At 37.4% G+C, this 18,243-nt stretch overlaps 1 protein-coding gene across 1 annotated transcript; it reads right to left on the bottom strand.

Annotated features, from left to right (window-relative positions):
* Nucleotides 1-1,193: 1,193 nt before the first annotated feature.
* On the bottom strand, nt 1,194-11,284 carry LOC108377315 (pancreatic triacylglycerol lipase-like). Its single transcript, XM_017633574.1, has 5 exons — nt 10,565-11,284; nt 4,138-4,403; nt 3,245-3,406; nt 2,535-3,177; nt 1,194-2,450 (listed from the first exon to the last, which is right to left on the bottom strand). The coding sequence occupies exons 1-5, from the start codon at nt 10,680-10,682 to the stop codon at nt 2,029-2,031; spliced, it is 1,611 nt and encodes a 536-aa protein (XP_017489063.1). The 5' UTR covers nt 10,683-11,284; the 3' UTR covers nt 1,194-2,028.
* Nucleotides 11,285-18,243: the final 6,959 nt, after the last annotated feature.

Here is an 18,243-nt window from a genome sequence, read left to right as displayed (position 1 = left end):
GAGTTTGCACTCCCCCTTGCTGAACCATTGCGAATACTTGACGAAACTCATCAAGGACTCAAGGTTTATATCTCCCAATTTATCAAGGACCGTACTCCCATCTCTTGCGGACACTGCCTCACACCAAGGCAAATCATGGACTAGTGCAAAGTGAAAGTAAGTAATCTCGATATTTGGCTTTGATTCTTAATAACGCGAATATTTTGATAGTTTTTGAACGAAGCTGCAGACCTGCCGAGACACTTCACTCCGCAAAACCACAGGACGGCTCCTGGTATCGCCTGAACAATATCTAACTTTATGCTCAGCGAATAATCTCCGTTTGGCTGCTTCGATCAACAGGGCGCAAAAAGTAGCCTACTTTAAGCCGATCCGACTTCAAGGCATGTTTGATGTCATATCTACAAACTAATGACGAATTACCAGTAAGAAGAGACCGATCCATGCCTAACACTAGCATAGCTTGTGAATTAAACGCGCATAGAACTAACGCTGAAAACCATACCAAAACGCCTTGCTTCATAAGGAACCGCCAACCGACTCATCTGCATAGAGAAGTGGCATTAACGCCAGAGACGCGGTGAATGCTGACTCAGCTGAGGTTGGGTGGTGCAGCCGCTTCAATAGCTACCTCTTGTAGTGGCGAACACATATTCAGCAGGTAGACATGGCGCACATGACACCAACCTCTTTGCATGCCTATACAATTCGGCGATCCTGACAACCGGTCCTTAGTGTTCGTCCGATACCCCCAATTACTCAATGCCTGTACTCATTAAAAGTATCGATGAGAAAACTCGATGCAACTCAAAGTGTCGCTAGTAAATACTTGATTCTACTTGTACTCGAAAGTACCTACTCAGACGAGAAATTTTAGTTCAATCACCGTATGCAATATAACAACATACACTGGAGAAGGGGTTATGAAAAGCTGGACGGTGCTTCCGCAAATCGCAAGCTGGCTCCGGTACTTCACTACCGGTCTTTAGGTCTCAGATAGAGAGTTGATACCTGCTGTTACAACAAGAACATCAAAGCTCTTTGTAATTGGAACTACGGCTTCGACTGATCTCCAGTTACATACATGCCTTACGACGGCGACTGATGACTTTACCAATCTAACTTACATACATATTTATGTATGTATGCAGTCCTAGGGAATTTGATGTAATATAGAATTTTTCAATTTAAAATATTTTATTAGCAATTTAATTTTTATCTTATCGAATACTACAAGGATACATTAACATAAAAATAAATTAGGTACATATTAAGTTCGTATAAATTATTCAATAAATAATAGCAGTTATACTGTAGCAAGGTAATGTATTTTTTTTACATATGTATGGATGCATGTATGTATTATGTACATACAGATGTAAGTATGTACATATATGTATATATATATCTACAAATGATTTCACTCCAAATTCCTTTCGGAATGGTCACTCATCAATAGACTGCGGATTTTTATGCAGAAAACGAAGCCTAACAATATGTATCACTTAACTGTAAGCAAAATAAATAAATTTGTCTACATTTTGCTCATTTACATATTTTTAGGCTCCGTGCTCTGCATAAAAATCCGCAGTCTACTCATCAATAAATTGCTTCGCTAACAAGCAATTCTTCTCTACACATTCGGATGGGATGAGAACGGCACGTCAAAATCTTCTCCGAAAACGAGAAGAGTATATTTTTATCTGTGAGAAGAGAAGAGCTCAAACTCTTCTCAAATGGTTTGTGCAGTAGCTAGTGTGACTGTCAGGCGACATCTGTGTGTAGTAACCGACGTCCCATTTGCCTGAACGAAGCACTAGATGTCGCCGCAAGACAAGTTGTGGAATCGGTTTGGGACCAAATGCACTACCGGAAATCAGCCGAACTGGGAAATTTCTTCTTCTTTTCTTTTCTTTCCTTTCCTTTCCTTTGCGTTTGCCATGTTTGTTATGTTTTCCGGGCGTTGCAATTCGTGTAACTTAAATGCATTTTTACGTGAAAATATCGAGACTATCAAGTATACTGCAATCACTGGCAGTACTTCTCCTGCATGATATTCTCTGTGCCAGATATCACAGGGTTCTCTTTGAGCGGACACAATTGCAGCTGCATATCGGGATGCTCCAGCGACTCAATTATTACATAATCGAGGTAAATACGCGGCGAAGCGAGGATACGCCATGTGAGTGGATTCAGGAAATTTGTTTGATATTCCCAGAAAACCGAGGCGTGTTGTGCCGGATCGGGTACATCCCTTCCCGACACCATGGCGCTATATTCGAAACCTGGCTCGAAGTACATAGCCTTCTGGGAGAAACGTATACGCTCGGCGTTGGATTTTTTCCCTTGCGTTTTGGAATGCAGCCGCACTGAAATGGTGCCAATCTCGCCGCCATGCATCGTACTCTCATCGTGACCGGATACGCGCACTGTAATCTTGTAGTGATTGCCTGCGAAAAACACATAAAATGAAATTAAGAAGAAAGTTAGTAAACACAAGACTTGGAGATATTTTTTTAATTTACTTCACTTACGACAGAAGGGTCTCTTATCGGCCGTCGTCAGGTACAACACTGGCGGCTTATTCGCTTCTAACGCACCAGCTGCTGACAGCTCTTTGTAGTCCGTGTAGGTGTGGAAGCCCATGCGCATGCAAAGCTGTCCATCTTCATTGCAACGCGCGCACATCCCTTCCTTGAACGCCTCATACGACTCACATGTGATGCCCAAGAAAGGACACTTGCTCAACACACTCTCGGTGAAATACTGATAGCTGCGTATATGGTTACAGCTCAAGAACTCCTGCATGCTTAAGAACACCGAACTCTTGCGTCCTTTCATATAATCCTGTAGTCGCACATCACAGCCGGGATTTTCCGAGCCACCATTCGGGTAGAAATCAACATGGCCGACACGTTGAAAAATGCCTAAACCACCTTTCAAAAAGGGATTCGCATCCGTATGTATAGCATCGACGAAGTCTGCATCTGAACGATCTAGTCGCACAATGGACTCGGTGTCGGCAAAAAGTGGTCCCGCTGGATCCAGGCCAGTAATGCGGCCAAGTTTAAGACCAAAATCACGTTGCAAATGATAGCCGGCATAGCCAGCCAGGTGTGAGCCAAGCGAGTGGCCGATGAAGTGCACATTGCGCAAGTCCGGCAGGTGCAGCTCCTCCTGTGATGAAGATAAATTTGTGCTTTAGTATGCATACATTTATTATTTTTTATTTAAGTACACTTACGTAGATCATATGTATGACATGTGCAGCGATGGCGCCGACTATCCGTATATTTGCGACCGCCTGCACGTATGGTGGGTTGGAGCCGCCACCCCAATCGATTAGTATGACAGCGGCATTGCCCTCCTCCTCGCTGTGCAACAAAGCTTTGGCCATATCTTTCATCTAAAAACAAGAACAGTTTAAATAGTTAATATGTAGATGTATAAGTATAACACATTAGCGTGCATCACTCAATATACAGAAAAAAATCGACACTGCTTTTCCATCGGAATTATAAAATTATATATTATATTTAAGACTTCCGCCAAAATATTTCGGAAAATATTAAGCTTTACTTAAACTGGACTCATTTGAAAATACCTACAAAAATCGAGTTTTTTCAAGCGTAAATAAATTTATTTAAAAATATATTTTTTAGAAATCATCACCTCAGATATTTAAAAATTTTATCAACGGAACTAACATAATGAGATTTCTGGAGGTATTTTCAAATCACCCCACCTCAAGTAAATCTTTATACTTTTCTAGAGTATGTATTATTGCGCAAGTTTTAAGATATACAGGCATGTTCCGAAATTCGAAAATTTGAAATCGACTCGATTTCGATAATTTCTTCGATGGTTTTTAACCTAAAAAATTACAAGTCTCGCATTAAAATGATTTCTTTCATATCGCTGCTGCTTCTTTTACAGTTTTCAGTGAGAAAATTCACTCCTTTCATCAGATATAATTAAAAAATATTTGGCATATCGACTCGATTTCAAAGTTTCGAATTTCAGAACATGCCTGATAATAAAATAAATCCGATGAGAAAGTGGCAACTTTTTTAGTGAGGCACCCTACTGTACTGAAGTTGTACGTTCGAAAAAATATTATTTTTTGCAGTTACTCACCCACTCTACAAGTCCATTTTCTATATAACCGTGTGAGATCAGGAAGATCTTCCCCTCTGGATTTATGCCCAAATGTGTCACAGCCTCTGGATCATTGAGATCTATAAATTTCGGCTGATCTAAGTTCCGCCTCGTATGCAACGTAAAATGTGGCTCTATTTGTGAAGGTTTATGCGGATGTACGTTGATCTGCCGCGTCGGTGTAGTCCATGGCCCATCCAATGGAAAGCAACCATAAACGCCATAACATTTAACTTCATTGACATCTGAAAGGTAAGGGGGATGCAAGTTAACAATTATTTGTAATTTATGTGATAAACGATGTGCGATTGCAGTAAAAAGTAAAAAAGAAGAGATGTAAAATAGTAATTGCATCCAGGCCATTACTAAGGAACTGGCTAGTTAATTGCCAGACAGATTATCACACTTTTGAGAATATTGTGATGGGACAGTGTACGATAGTGTATATGTACTGTTGAATGTCTGTCCTGCTTATTATACGCAGGCATATTACAATAATAGTGAAGTATGGAGGCGTTGTCGAACCGCCGATCCTTCCATAGCACCATACTTTTTAGTCTGAGCGCTGAATCGGCAGGCAAATTGGTTACCACCTCTAGCGCTTTGCTTAGGATGGTCCTTAAGGCACCTGAAATGCATAGAAACGCTGTTCTTTGGACCTTACTCAATAGTTTTAGGTAACTTGCCTTTTGAGTTGCTGGCCACCATACAAGTATTCCATATAAGACTATTGGCCTGACCAGCGAGGTGTAAAGCAAGACTAGTAACTAGCAAGAATTTACCAGAAAATTATCCCGTACTCGGCTCCCTGACAAAGCAAGGGAAAAATGGGAGAGTAAAATTGGTCATCTCTTTGTCGGAAGTTGTACGATTTTACACGAAGATTTTTTCCTGGTAATATCTGGTAAACTGCCAAACTATCAGCTGTTCAATGTTGTTAAAACAAATTGAAAGTTGTATGAGCAAAAAAAAAGTATGTACATCTTCATTTTCATCTATTGTACTAAATATATATTTTATATATATGTTTTTAGGAAGAAATATTAAGTTGTGTACGTATTTTTGTTGATTTAAGCTCAAATAGGTTTTTTTTTTAAAACGTTCCGGCAACACTGGTGCTACTTCAAAGACCGCATCATCGGCTCATAGTAACATAATTTCTATAGTATTTCCTATTATTTTTTCAGGGAAAAAAAGTCGCTGGAAATTTCTAAATATATATACATATGTATATAAATACATACATATTACATATTCAAAAACTCTGCTCCCTACTAGTGCAAATAACCGATGACAGTTTTGCATAACTGTCCCATTGATAACTTTAAAAATTGATAATTTCACTTAAGACTGAAGTGATTTTAATACTTTTTAGTATATACTAGACATATATATATGTATGTATGTGTGTATGTATGTATGTAGATAATTAAAATAACTTTATTGCCATTTTACTTATCAACACAATTTGAACTCAATGAACTGCAATGCGTGTCTAGGTCTGTGTTGTTTATATAGCAAAATATGAGCTTTAACTTACATACTAAATATATTGGCTTTAATTAAATAATATGACTTTCGAAGGCAAAGTGACTTTCCCGGAGATTTGCAATGATTTAATTTTATTTTAACCTTTTTTTTTTGTTTTAATGTTATTGTAGGCGGATAGTAACAATATTTATAAAAAAAAGTTCTGCTAGCAAAAGCACTGAGAGGAAGTATATATGTACATATACTGTATATGTACATTATCTGTATGCCTATTTACTTATTCGTTTCTTAAGAGATAGTAAAAACTGATTCCGTATTGTAGTAAAACCCACTGGAATACTCTGGGGGAAAATTATCAGTATTATAATATTATTTTTCTTATTAAAAGGATGAATTCTTAGGAAGTTCTGCTTGTAGCTCAGTGTTGCCAGGTTACTGAAGTGAGAAATCGCCAGTTTGGTTATCGAAAATCGTCATTTGCATGTAAAAATCTTCAACTTTTTAATAAACAGAGCCAGGAAGCTCTGTTGGTTTTTTTCATTTTATTCCAGCTTCCGATTGCCGCATGTAAAAAATAAAAAGTTTAAAAGCGGGCAAATCAATGCAATGTATTTTAATAGAATTTTCTTCTAATATTTTTTATATTTTTACAAGGCCTTGATTACACACTGAAAGCAATCAAAAATCCAAACCACTTAAAGTTTATGTTCATATCTAATAAGTAATTAATTAATGGTTCCGCATATCGATTTTCTCCTGTAGCCGCAAACTTATTTACCCGTAAATCGATGAATTAAGACATTGAATATTAAAATGACATAAACATGGAAGATGCATTAGGTGCGAGTAAAGTGAAAACCTTACATATCTTTTGTTTGTTTGTAGTAAATATGTATGTAAATAAAATATTTATAAAATTCATTTGGCTGACTGAACAGCGCGTCCTCGCATAACTTAAAAAATCTTCGAACCAGCTACTTACATACTTATTGATTTATGCCATTCAGAAAAGCCTGAACAAAAATATTCAACCAAAACCAGCTATGAATGTTTGTGAAAGAAACGGTTAACTAACTTCGTATTACATACATACATAGTTTACATATTACAAAATGTTTGATTGAACCTTCTAAATAAGCGGCTGGTATGCAGCGCAGCGCGGTCGCCGCCCAATAGCTTTGGAGGGGGGCCAGTAATAAACGCAGTCACCGGCGGCGCGGCAGAATATAGGAAGTAAGAAACTTGAAAAAATTAATGGAGAACCACTGCATTGATACCTAGCGGCTAAGGCAAGACCGGTGCATTGCGGTACGGTGAACATTATGGCAAAAAATACACTAACTACCTTACTGGACTAGATTTACCACTACATATTTTACTTCCCAAATCGACTTACAAAAAAGCTCATATCCGTGTTGGCTAACTTTGACATTTCGTAATTTGCCGATCAAATTTGACCAGTTCTTGAAATCAAGTTTGTTGCGAAGTAGTTATTCAGTAACTGCTAACTTTCAGCTGGCATATGTACATTAGGGTGGTACTTAAAAATCACATGAACGAATTTCAGTCTCACCCCCTCAATAGGTAATACCACGGTCACTGATGTCACATAAAAATTTTGGTCCCGATTGGAGTCGGCTAAGGCGTGTCGCAAAGGGGTCAAAGCCAGATGCCTCTATGGACTAAAAAAATCAAAATGTTTTTTTTTTCATTTGATACCCTAAATCGATACTATTAAAGTCGAGGATATCACATATGTATTTTGGTCCCAATTGGAGTCGGTTACAACGTCTTCATAGCGTAATCTGAAACTTGACCCCTGTGTTACACGCCTTAACCGACTTCAATTTGGACCAAAATTTATATATATGTGATACCATCGAAACAATTGTGCAATTGTTTTTTTGTGAAAAATACACATTAATCACCATTTTAAACGAATTAGTTTAGAACTGGTTTAAAACTAATTTAGAACACACTGCTGACATTTTAAGTTCAGTAGAGGTTGATGAGTAGAAAAAAAAACATTAAAATTTTCAATTTGTATAAATACACAGGCGGTTTAACTGGGCCATCATAAATTTGTGGCCAGGAATTTATCAAAAATTTGTTTGAACCTGGTTAGGAGTTGGTTTATAAGTCAGTGGGTAGCTCAAGAAGTTAAGGTTGCCTTAAGTTCAAATGGTATGAGCTTAGATTCTCCCCACAAATAGGTCAATACAGATCCGTTGTGTTATTCCATGGACGCTATGAATTTTGCCAAGCTCTTGTTTTCAAATGAGATAGCTCATTACTACGATTTTCTGTTGTATTCCGTAAGTAATCCGTACGAGCTGTTTTAGGGAAAGATATTTATTTTCTATTTAACATTTAGAGAACCGAAGTGCGCTGTCTGTTATTGAAAAGCTAGCGAATTTTGAAGGCTTCATAGGACGAAAGGTTACTCTAGCGCTAGTTGCCTACTATAGTGGTGTGTTCTCTGTGATCCTTTCCTGTCCCATTCTCTGCCAACTTTACCTTCAAGGCACCTATGGGTATGAGTTGAATTCTATAATTCCGCACCATCCCATTCAGAGATGTAGTGAATTCTGAAAAAGAATTCGCATTGCCTACGCGTGAGTGTTAAACTTTCAAGGCAGCCGGATTGTCAGAGAAGTTGAAGACTTGTTTACTCGAGCAGTCTTTTAAGCCAGGCTTCATACTGCCTCCAAGATGGCCAAAATGTCTGTGATGTATACAGCCAGTGGTCAGCAAGACGAAAATATGTCGCTTAGTTCAGTTGAGAAAGCTCCTATTTCGACTCTCCCTTCAAGTTAAGGACTACTATTTATAAAAAAGTTTATGGCATCAGGAATATGGTGAGCTGTGCTTTACCAGTCCTGCGGTCACAACTTTGAAGGTTAGATTAGGTTATGCGGCTGTCCTAAGTGGACTCAATTAAACTCAGGGCCCTTTATGATACCGCATGAGCTTTGCATTTATCACCCCTACGAACTACTTGGTACTTAGCATAAAAGGTGCATAGGCATCTAAAATCCATAGTTTTGGGGTTATCGAGATCATTACATAAATAATTGCCCTGGGCTTTTGATCTCTGATTTTATAGAGACAGCTGTAGAGGCGATGGCAGAGACGATGTTGGATGGTTTTTTCTTCGTCCTCATCCATGGGCCTTCTGCAGTTATCGTTCTAGGGTGCAACCAGTCTAGCTACGTGTAAAACCATCAGATAGATAATGGCCGACTTAGGATGTTGAGCATCTATGGCTAGCCAGAGTATTTTGGCAATATAACAGGTCGGTTCCGTTCGCCTACTTTCGGTATTGAGCAACTACTTTTGAAGTCAGCAAGATTTTTCCCAGGGCTTTAATAGCCAACTGACTGTCAATGGAAATGTAGATATCATGACCAGGAATAGTATCACACCTTACCAGTGATACGGCTTTTGAAGATAGGCATCAGTTCCGCTTTAAAAACACTGCAGTAGTCAGGAAGGCGGAAACTGAATGATAAGGCATATCACTGTTCCGAATAAACGCCACCAACAACTTTGTATGTCTTATCGATCGCGATGGAGAGTATACTTTAGTCGGTAATATAGGGTATAGAGATTGTCTCTGCCGTCCCTAGAATAGCCGAACTGCTTAAGGTTTTTTGGTTGCATGCATAAGAAATTTTGTTCTGATTACTGTTTCGAGTAATAATGTATGTATACATGAAGCTCGGCCGAAGACTTAGCAAAAGTTGAAACACTTTATTTGATAGTACAGTTTGTAGCTCCGTACCTTAAAATTAAGGTACACGCGACTTTTTATTTAAAAATTAATCACATTTGAGACTATTTTAAGTAATTAAAAAAGTTTTTTCGGTTAGGCCACGTCTGCTCTCCTGGCCTTATTTATGTATGAACGTATGAATGTACATTAGGGAGGTCCTTAAGAATATAAACATCTATATTTCGTATGGGGCACTACTTTATTTTGTTCTATATAAACAATAAAGGCATCCACGAAAGATTAAAATTTTATAAATAACTTTTAGATGTTCCTGCGAAACAAAAAACAATTCTAAAACATTTTGAATTTAAATCTGGTAAATTTTGCATATTATTTAAAATTAATCATAGAAAATTCATAAACTAACTGAGTTATAGCTGGCTAAAGTCAAAATTTTGTAGAATTTTTACATTTTAAAAATATTTAATTTTTTTCAAACTCTGGGCAGCGACCCAAACATTATTTTTAAATAAAAAAATTGTTGTAGACAACAACAAAAATAAAGTGGTGCCCCATACAAAATTTAGATGTTGATATTTGAAAGTCCACCCTAATGTATGTACATTTGTTATAAAATTTCTAAACACGAGTTCGAAGAGACTTTCACAAAAGTTTTAGAAGTTCATATTCGATATTTTCGAAACATTTTTCCGTCTTGAAGGAATGTTCATAAAAACAAGTAATTTTTAGCAGAAAAAAAACCGACTTCAATTCTCATATAAAATATATATATACATATATATATATCTCATGATCCACTGACCGGATCCTAACCAGATTAGTATGCGACCACCTCTGAGACACTACCTTTCCGATGCAAAAAGAATTAATTAAAAATCGGTTGACGTGGTCCAAAGTTATCCGGTAACATACATAAAAAATAAAAATAAAAAATAAAAAAAATTAAAAAAAAATTAAAAATATTCCGACGAACTGATAACCTCCTCCTTTTTTGGAAGTCGGTTAAAAAAGAGATCTGCCGCAGACTTAAAACTCATCACAACCACAGCCGATAAAAATCTGAGCTTTGTACCCATAGATCTTTATGTGCATTTGCTTACGGCAGGCTATAAATTCCGCAAATATGTAGATATGTATGTAAGTATGCGTCGCATAATCCATAATAATAAAAAAACTTACCACTCTTCTGTGATGGCGGCAGATCGACTAAGGTATTCACCGCAGCTCTACTGGTCTGGTTTGCCAAATAGAGCATCGTCTGTAGCATTAGACCACCAGTGGAGTTTGATATGTACATTCTGAGTTTGTTGTTATTTTGTTGTTCGTTAGTAAATATTTCAACAGCAATTATTATTATTTTTATTTACTTATTTTAATGTCTTCTCACAACCTTATTAGTTTTTATGTTATTGTTGTTATTTTAACAGTTATTTACATTTTAGCAATGCAACGATCACTACCCAAAAATAGTTTTCGAATTAATTATTCACAGCACATTTTTTCCTTATTTTTACACATTACTATAAAGCGATTAAAATTTAATTATTTTTACGAATCGCAATCGAAAAAGTACACAGTCTTCACTTTTGTTTTAGCAAAAGTCTATTTTCTTTAATGCGCAGATTTTTGCTATACTAGGTACATAAATTATGAAATCTTCTACACTAAGTCAGCGATTCACTTTCCGTTCTTTAAGCGCTGTTTTTTTATTCCTTCTTATGTATGAAAATATGTATATATGTTGTTTATATGTAAATCTTTTTCTTCAACTTTCGCTCCATCCATTCACTGCCAATGCGCTTTGACTTATTCATCCGTTGTCGACTTTGGTTCCAATTCTTTTAAGCTCATCTGTCTTGTTTGAAAAACGCCGCAATACTGAATCGAATTAGCGGAGTTGCGGCAATTTTATTGATATTTATGTACGCGTACCGTGACGCGCTCAATCTTCTGCTGCGAAACCAAGTCGAACCGATCGATCGTAAGTGATCGTAAGGCCGCCAACAGCTCGCAAGCGTTTTAAGACAGCCGCTAAGAAGGCATAAAGTTTTTGATAATACAGAGTCGGCGCTCTATGGTGATCGGTTTGGTTCTTCGGCATCCATTTCTATGTGATGTGTGTTGGAGTGGTGTGGTGAGGTCTGGGCAGGCGTTGGTGAGGTGTGGGGTGAGGAGTGTGGAGTCGAGTGGTGCGCAAGACGAACTATTCATGGTTGATAATGACTACATACATACATATGCATATGTAGCCACATGCAGGTTTGTTGTTGAAATCGCATTGATAGCTGGTACTGTTATGCCTGTAACTGATCTTGATTCTTGTGCGTAAAGTTAGATGGCAATTTGAGTTAGTGCAAATAAATTTACATGCAGATATATATATGTACTAGCTCATACATACGCCCTGTTTCACTTGAATAGGTACATTCAAGTTTCAAGTTAATATCTTTACTTGTGCGCAGCTTCGTTTTAGTATCATTTTAAAGACTGATCAGTCCTGAAGGAGTGTGATGAAAATAAAGAAATTCTATTCTTGAGTTTCTCTTCTTTCAGCGGCATTTTGGTGAATCAAAAGATTTACTAAGCCCTTTGAGGCACTTTAATTTAACCATTTAATGTTGTTAAATAATACAGCGTAGATAGTTAAAAAGAGGTGTGCTCAGCGACCTTAATATCTACTATACCCTCCACTCATCACAATACCTTATTCAGTCCTACAATCCCCAGAGAGTCTAGAAGAACTTTGGCAGGAAGTGTATGTACTTAGCCCTTGGCCACATTGCGCGCAGACTTGTTCCTGTATTCTCACCACAGTCTAACACTCAACAGGCAGGTGCAATGGTGTCTCTTTAGCCCAGTCGCACAAGCGACGGAGGTCATGTGAATAGATTTCTAACTTGTGCAGATATGCTCTCAATCTGCAGTGTTCCGTGAGGTTGCCCATGACAACCATCAGTTTCTTTTGGCTTGCCGTCGTGCAATGGTTTTTTGTCAATTCTTCTCTCTCATTGTTATTATTTGTTTTCTGAGTTCTCCCCCAATCGTGCGGGGACCTACTGCTGAGCTGAGGTTGCTGCTTTCCACACTAATCCGTCCGCTACCTCAATGCTCTCCACTCCTCCGTGACCTGGTATCCAAATCGATTGCCCTACACGTAAGTTTGGCAAAACAAGCAACTCCAAACATTTTTCATTAAATTTACAGGGCAATTCTGGATAACACAGTAAATAGTCTTTCGTAAGACAAATGAAAGACAGATGGCAAGATAGTTGCAAATACTTTTGTTATTCTTTCACAAAAGCCTTAGAAAAGAAGCTCTCTCATTCACCACTCGTGGTGAAAAGCTATTTTGGGAGAAAGCACTTATATGTCATTTAGTTCGCGTCGCTCGAACAGTCGCAATGGCCGAGTGAGTAGAGCATAGGCGTGACGTTCGAAAGATCACGAGTTCGAGTGTCGGGCGGCGGAACTTTTTGTCTGTTTTTCAATTAATTTTTTTGTTAGTTAACGATAGCAATTTATGTAAGTGAAAAATGTTTTTAATTTTTTAAATTTATATGGAAATTGACAGAAAATAAAAATTATTTTGCATTTAAATTGCTGGTGAAACCGGCTGTAAGAAAAAAATTTTATTTGTATTTGTATTTAATTATATTTTTTTGTTTTTATTTTATTTTTGCTTTGTGAAATCTGCTGTCGGAAAGACGTGTATCTATTCAAGTGAAACCGGCTGTATTTACACTCAAACATACAAATGCGCACGTCTTTGCGCAGTTGATTTGGTAATTACTTTACTCACATGAGGGAATATTCGAGAATTGCATGTGGAAACCTCGGAATATATAAATAATAATAAAATAAACGCAATATATCAAGATTTTCCATTTTACGCACTTATCTGCAGTATTCAGTATTCTTTGACCATACATATGTATGTACATAAACAGGCCTGTATCTACTGCACACTCGCTTTCTTAACTCTTTCGTACATACTTACATACATCTCTGCGTACTTACGTACTTAGCATTAGCATTAGCATTACTTTTCTTTTTTTTTTGTTTTTTTGCTCAAATTTGTACTGCCAGTTATGTTTAAGTAAGAATGACAAAAAGCATGTACACATCCTCGTTATTAGGTCAAAATGCTGCCTTGAATATTTTGTCGGGTATTTTTTGTTGTTAATATTCTATAGGTATATTCTCATATATGCACCCAAGAACCTAAAGGTTAGTTTAGCTTAGCTTAGATAATTTTAAGTGACAGCCCCACAAGGGACCACGCTTACGCAAATAAAAAGAAGGGAATTAATGAACAGAGACGGTGGGTGAACAGAAACGGTGGGTCTTTACCAGACAGTTACTGAGTGATTTAGATAGAGTCCGAGCCGAGTCGTTCGATCAGGCAGAATTGGGAGCTGCAGCCTAAATAGCTTAAGAAGTCAGGCCAGAAGGACCTGGAAAACCGAGCTTTTTACACAGCTCTCAATGAGCTGACTTAAATCCCAACTATCTGAGATTAGCGGCATACCTGGTAGGATGCTTTGGTTTCCGCTTGGCTTTGAAAATATGGCATTCACGCCCTAAACGAGGGTGGCCACCTCAGCTTGTTCTTGACAGAACACATTCCATAAGCTGAACCCTTGGGAATTACCCAGGATAAGAGACCAATTTGGAATTTCCATCTACTGAAACAAAACGATTGGTAAAACCACCCGAGGCTGTCGAAAAGTTTTTGGTCGAACAAGGGATGTGAACCCCAAATTAATAGCATGGATAGTCATGCCGCACAATAGTCCGCCTGATTGTAACTTATACTTCCATAGCCTGGTGGCCAAAAATGTTGCAAAAAATTGTAATTTCACGTCTTAACAAACTCCAAAGAATGGCTCTACTCTCGGTTACAGAATCAATAAGAACTTGTTCTATGCTAAAAGAAATCTACTTTGGAAGGAAATTTCCGGTCTATATCCCATACCGAGAGGTCTGCTAAAATAGTTAACGATGGAAGGAAGAGCAGGTGCGGTTGTCTGCAGGGTAGGTCGCCGACGAACTAGCTAGGGAAAGCTCATCGGCTCATAATTTGTACTTGTGAAACCAGAACCGCTTTGCGAACTTATTTGGACTTCCTCGAGACCCATAATCGAATCGTGGGTAAAACTCAGAACGCAGTAGCTAATGGGTCTTAGACAAGCTTAACTTTTTGTTTAAGATATAAGTATATCTTTTGAATATATCCAACATCAAGCTGCTTACTGGTTACTTAACTGGTCATAATCACCTGTGCTCTCACTTTCGCCTTATTGGCCTATCCACAGAGACGGGTTAGCGTCTTTGCCTCGAAGAGGAGGAAACGTCGCAGCACGTTATGTGCAATTGTCCATCATTGGCCAGACTAAGACTGCAACACTTCAGTTCTTCCACAGTCGAAGCCCCTGGTATCCGAAAACCATCTGCTAATAAACTGTTAGAATTCACTAGTGAGGTTGATAGTATCTTGGGCCGTCAGAGTTAGCAACTCTCATAGGGATACTAAATATCTTCTAGGTCTTCTATATATCGTACTCTCCCACAATGACAATAAAATTATAGTTTAAAAAACTAAAACCTGGTTATTAAACTTTCCATTCGTACTGTCATCAGGTTACTTTAAAGAATGGAAATCGCTGCATCTTTTAGGCGCATAAAAAAAATGAGAGAGCTGTTTCATTGTGAACCATTCATTACTTTCTATGCAACCTTGGCATTTGAGGTCTCACAATCATGTTGTTTGTTAGGTTAACTGTCATCTGTTAAGCGTTTGGTACATTCGAAATTTTCTTTGGTAGAAAACGTAACCCTGGTTATTATTTCACAAAATTGTATGTGCCTACATTACACTCGACTAGAAGGAAAATTTCCCATTTATTCTTGAATGTTTTTAGTATTCTCGGGTTTCTATTTTTGGTAATATTGGACATTGAGCCTAGTCTAGCAAGAAACATTAAAAATCTTAATGGTACAAGCCGGAAAAATACAGCGCTAGCTAAACGTACACACTTGCATATACTTATTTGCTTAGATATGGATGGACGTTAGGGTGTTCCTTGTTCTTTGCAACAAGAGATTGATACATATGTTATGAAAATATTAAGACAACCGGGAAAAATAAGGGCACAATCGGCTCATTTCGAACGTAAAGGAGTCTATCCTAAGAACCTGTGTGCGCCTTTGCTGGAGCGGTCTCCTTTTCCAAACAATCAGCTGTGAGTTGAATTAATTTGGTTACTTAAAAATCTTGTAAATGGACAGTTTTCCAACAGTCGTATAATTAGCGCTCGACCGGAGTAAATGTATATTAGGGTGGTCTAAAAATGCATGTGATAAAGTAAAGTCAGAGTTTTAATGCTCTCATCCCTAGAATTGTTCTATAACGAAAAAAACTTTTCCCCATTTTTTTTTTTTTTTTTAATATATTTAGAGGTCGTTCAAAGCGCTCAAGGTTTTCCATGTATTTTATATGGGAAAAAAACAATTTTTCGTAGAAATTATATAGAAATTTTGAAAATCAATATTTTTTCGATTGGAAAACTTCGTTTCTCTTCAGGAGACTTCCAAAAACAATGCCCTTTTGTTTATTTAACCATTTTTTATAATTAACATTTTTTTTTATAGGACCACAAAAATCCTCAAAAATGCAATGGCAAACCCATTTGAAGTTTTTAGGCCTCTCCTGAAGAGAATTTTCGGATCGAAAAATATGTATTCATTTTAAAGAATTCCATACAATTTCTACGAAAACTTGTTATTTCCCCATACAAAATTCATGGAAAACTTCGAGTGCTTACAGCGACCTCTAAATATTTTTCGATTTTAAAATAAAAAAAAACAGGAGTATAATTTTTTTCGATGTAGAAAAATCTTAGGGTGTGAGAGTATTAAAATTCGGACTTTACTTTTTTTCGACCACCCTTATTTACATACATATCCATCTCACCGACCAATAGTCCCTCATTGAAGATCATTGAAGATCTGGGGCGCTTCATAAATCCCAGTCGCTATTTCCGGAGCCACTCAGACTTTCTTGGTTAAAGCGGATCTCCCCCCTAGCGGACGGGACTCAACAACATATGTGAGGTGCACAATTTTAAACTATTATTTTATTTTTAATTGATCCTTTTTTCTTATTTATGTTTTACAAGGTTACAGTTTTTGGCCGAAAATACAGTAAATTTACATTATTTGAAAAAAAATCTGGCAACTCTGATCTTACATTGAAGATATTGAGACTGCAGTCATTCTAACGTTAATTTGATTTGATCGTTTTTTATTCGATCTTGCAACAGATCAAAAAGGCCTAAGATATGCATATCGAATTTCGTAAATGTGCACCGGGTACTATGAAATTTTAATCGTAAAAAATCAGTACCCCGAACTAGTCCCGAAATGGTTCTAAACAAGACTCGAAATGTTCACAAAAAATACCTGAACTAGTCCCAAACTGTTTCTTAAGTAGTCTCGAAATGAGCCCAAAAAATCCTGAACTAGTTCCGAACTAGATAATATCCAAATGAGCCCGAAAAGGCCCTGAAATAGTGCTGAAATTATCCTGATCTAATCCCCCAATGGTACCGAACTTTATATATCAAGGAGCAAGGAAGAGCTGACTAGGTTTGTTTTCCTTAGTACCACTTCTGAATTCNATACAATTTTATTCGCACATGTTTTTCAGCGTAAACAACCCCAAAGCTTGGCTTATTATCTCTGGCGCACGCTCGTTTACCGCCGAAAAAAAAAAACAGAACTGTCCAAAGTCCAACCAGGAGGACCTTGCTTGAACTAAGTACAACTAAGTATAAGTTAATGTGAATATTTTTTAATTCACTTATTTATGTTAAGTTTGTGTTACATGTTAACAGCTTTATAATCGTTTGACGTCAATTGATTTGCCGCGCGAGACACAGTTTTGCGGTGGTGGAGAAGATTTCCTTAGTAGCAGCTCGGAAGCTTATCAGACAGTAAACAACAGCGTGCGCTGCAGCTACCACATCAATTGGACTTTCAAACTGGCTAGAGACAAAAACAAGCATGCTCGTACAAATATAAAATTTAATCGATTACAAATTAATTAATTGCTGAATTCCTCATCGGGCACGGGGGGCGGGCGGCGCAAATCCCCCATAGCTTCATGCTACTCATTAACGAATTTGCTGTTACGCATTTGAGTTGATTATTTTTGTTGGTCAGAGTGTAAATATTTGTCTGGAATGCATAACAAAATATTTTTATAATGACGCATTTATTTGATTGCAGTTGTTTTTATGGGCATACAAGAAGTAAATAAGTTGCATTAATAAAATTGTTTTGAAATCAACTTTTTAAATTTCATTAAAAATATTTCGTGAACTGAAGATCACATTTTTGTTCATAAACTTTTGGATATGAAATATCTACTACGCAAAAAGGAAAAGCGTTTTGCAACAATGTTGGATTCTGTGCAGGCATTGATAAACTTCGGGCGGGAAACAAGTTACAATAGGGGTCTTCACACTCATTTCGGTAGTTTTGGTAAACTGCTCCTAGCGAAAGAGCGCATTAGTTTGCTGTATATCGCCAGCAAATTGTCATTTAGAAACTTCTTCCGAAATCAAACTGAAAAGCTACGTCAGTGCCTGTGTGTACTTACTTTTAAAGTAATCCACATTCAATCAAATGTCCAACTACCTAAAAACCCCGCGTATCCCTCCAAGCGACCACTATGCGCTCTCCCACGTAGTTGTTTTCTATTTGAATGATTTATTGATAATTAATAATTATAAATATGTATTCGATTCGCGTCATAATCCAGGTCAAGCGATTGTCCAACAAAGTACACAAATAAT

This window comes from Rhagoletis zephyria, unplaced genomic scaffold (genome assembly GCF_001687245.7).
Source record: "Rhagoletis zephyria isolate East Lansing unplaced genomic scaffold, Rhagoletis_zephyria_1.1 Rzeph_scaffold_11911, whole genome shotgun sequence".
Classification (NCBI taxonomy): domain Eukaryota; kingdom Metazoa; phylum Arthropoda; class Insecta; order Diptera; family Tephritidae; genus Rhagoletis; species Rhagoletis zephyria.
Note: the sequence above shows the minus strand (reverse complement) of the source record. Positions and strands in the feature narration are given on the sequence as shown.

Bases quoted from the DNA above. Each gene is read 5' to 3' on its own strand.
- LOC108377315 (XM_017633574.1), bottom strand. From the start codon at position 10,682: ATGTACATATCAAACTCCACTGGTGGTCTAATGCTACAGACGATGCTC. The intron at 3,178-3,244 runs GTAAGTGTACTT...TCTTCATCACAG, and splicing joins ATGTCATACATATGATCTAC to GAGGAGCTGCACCTGCCGGA. The intron at 2,451-2,534 runs GTAAGTGAAGTA...TGTTTTTCGCAG, and splicing joins CGATAAGAGACCCTTCTGTC to GCAATCACTACAAGATTACA.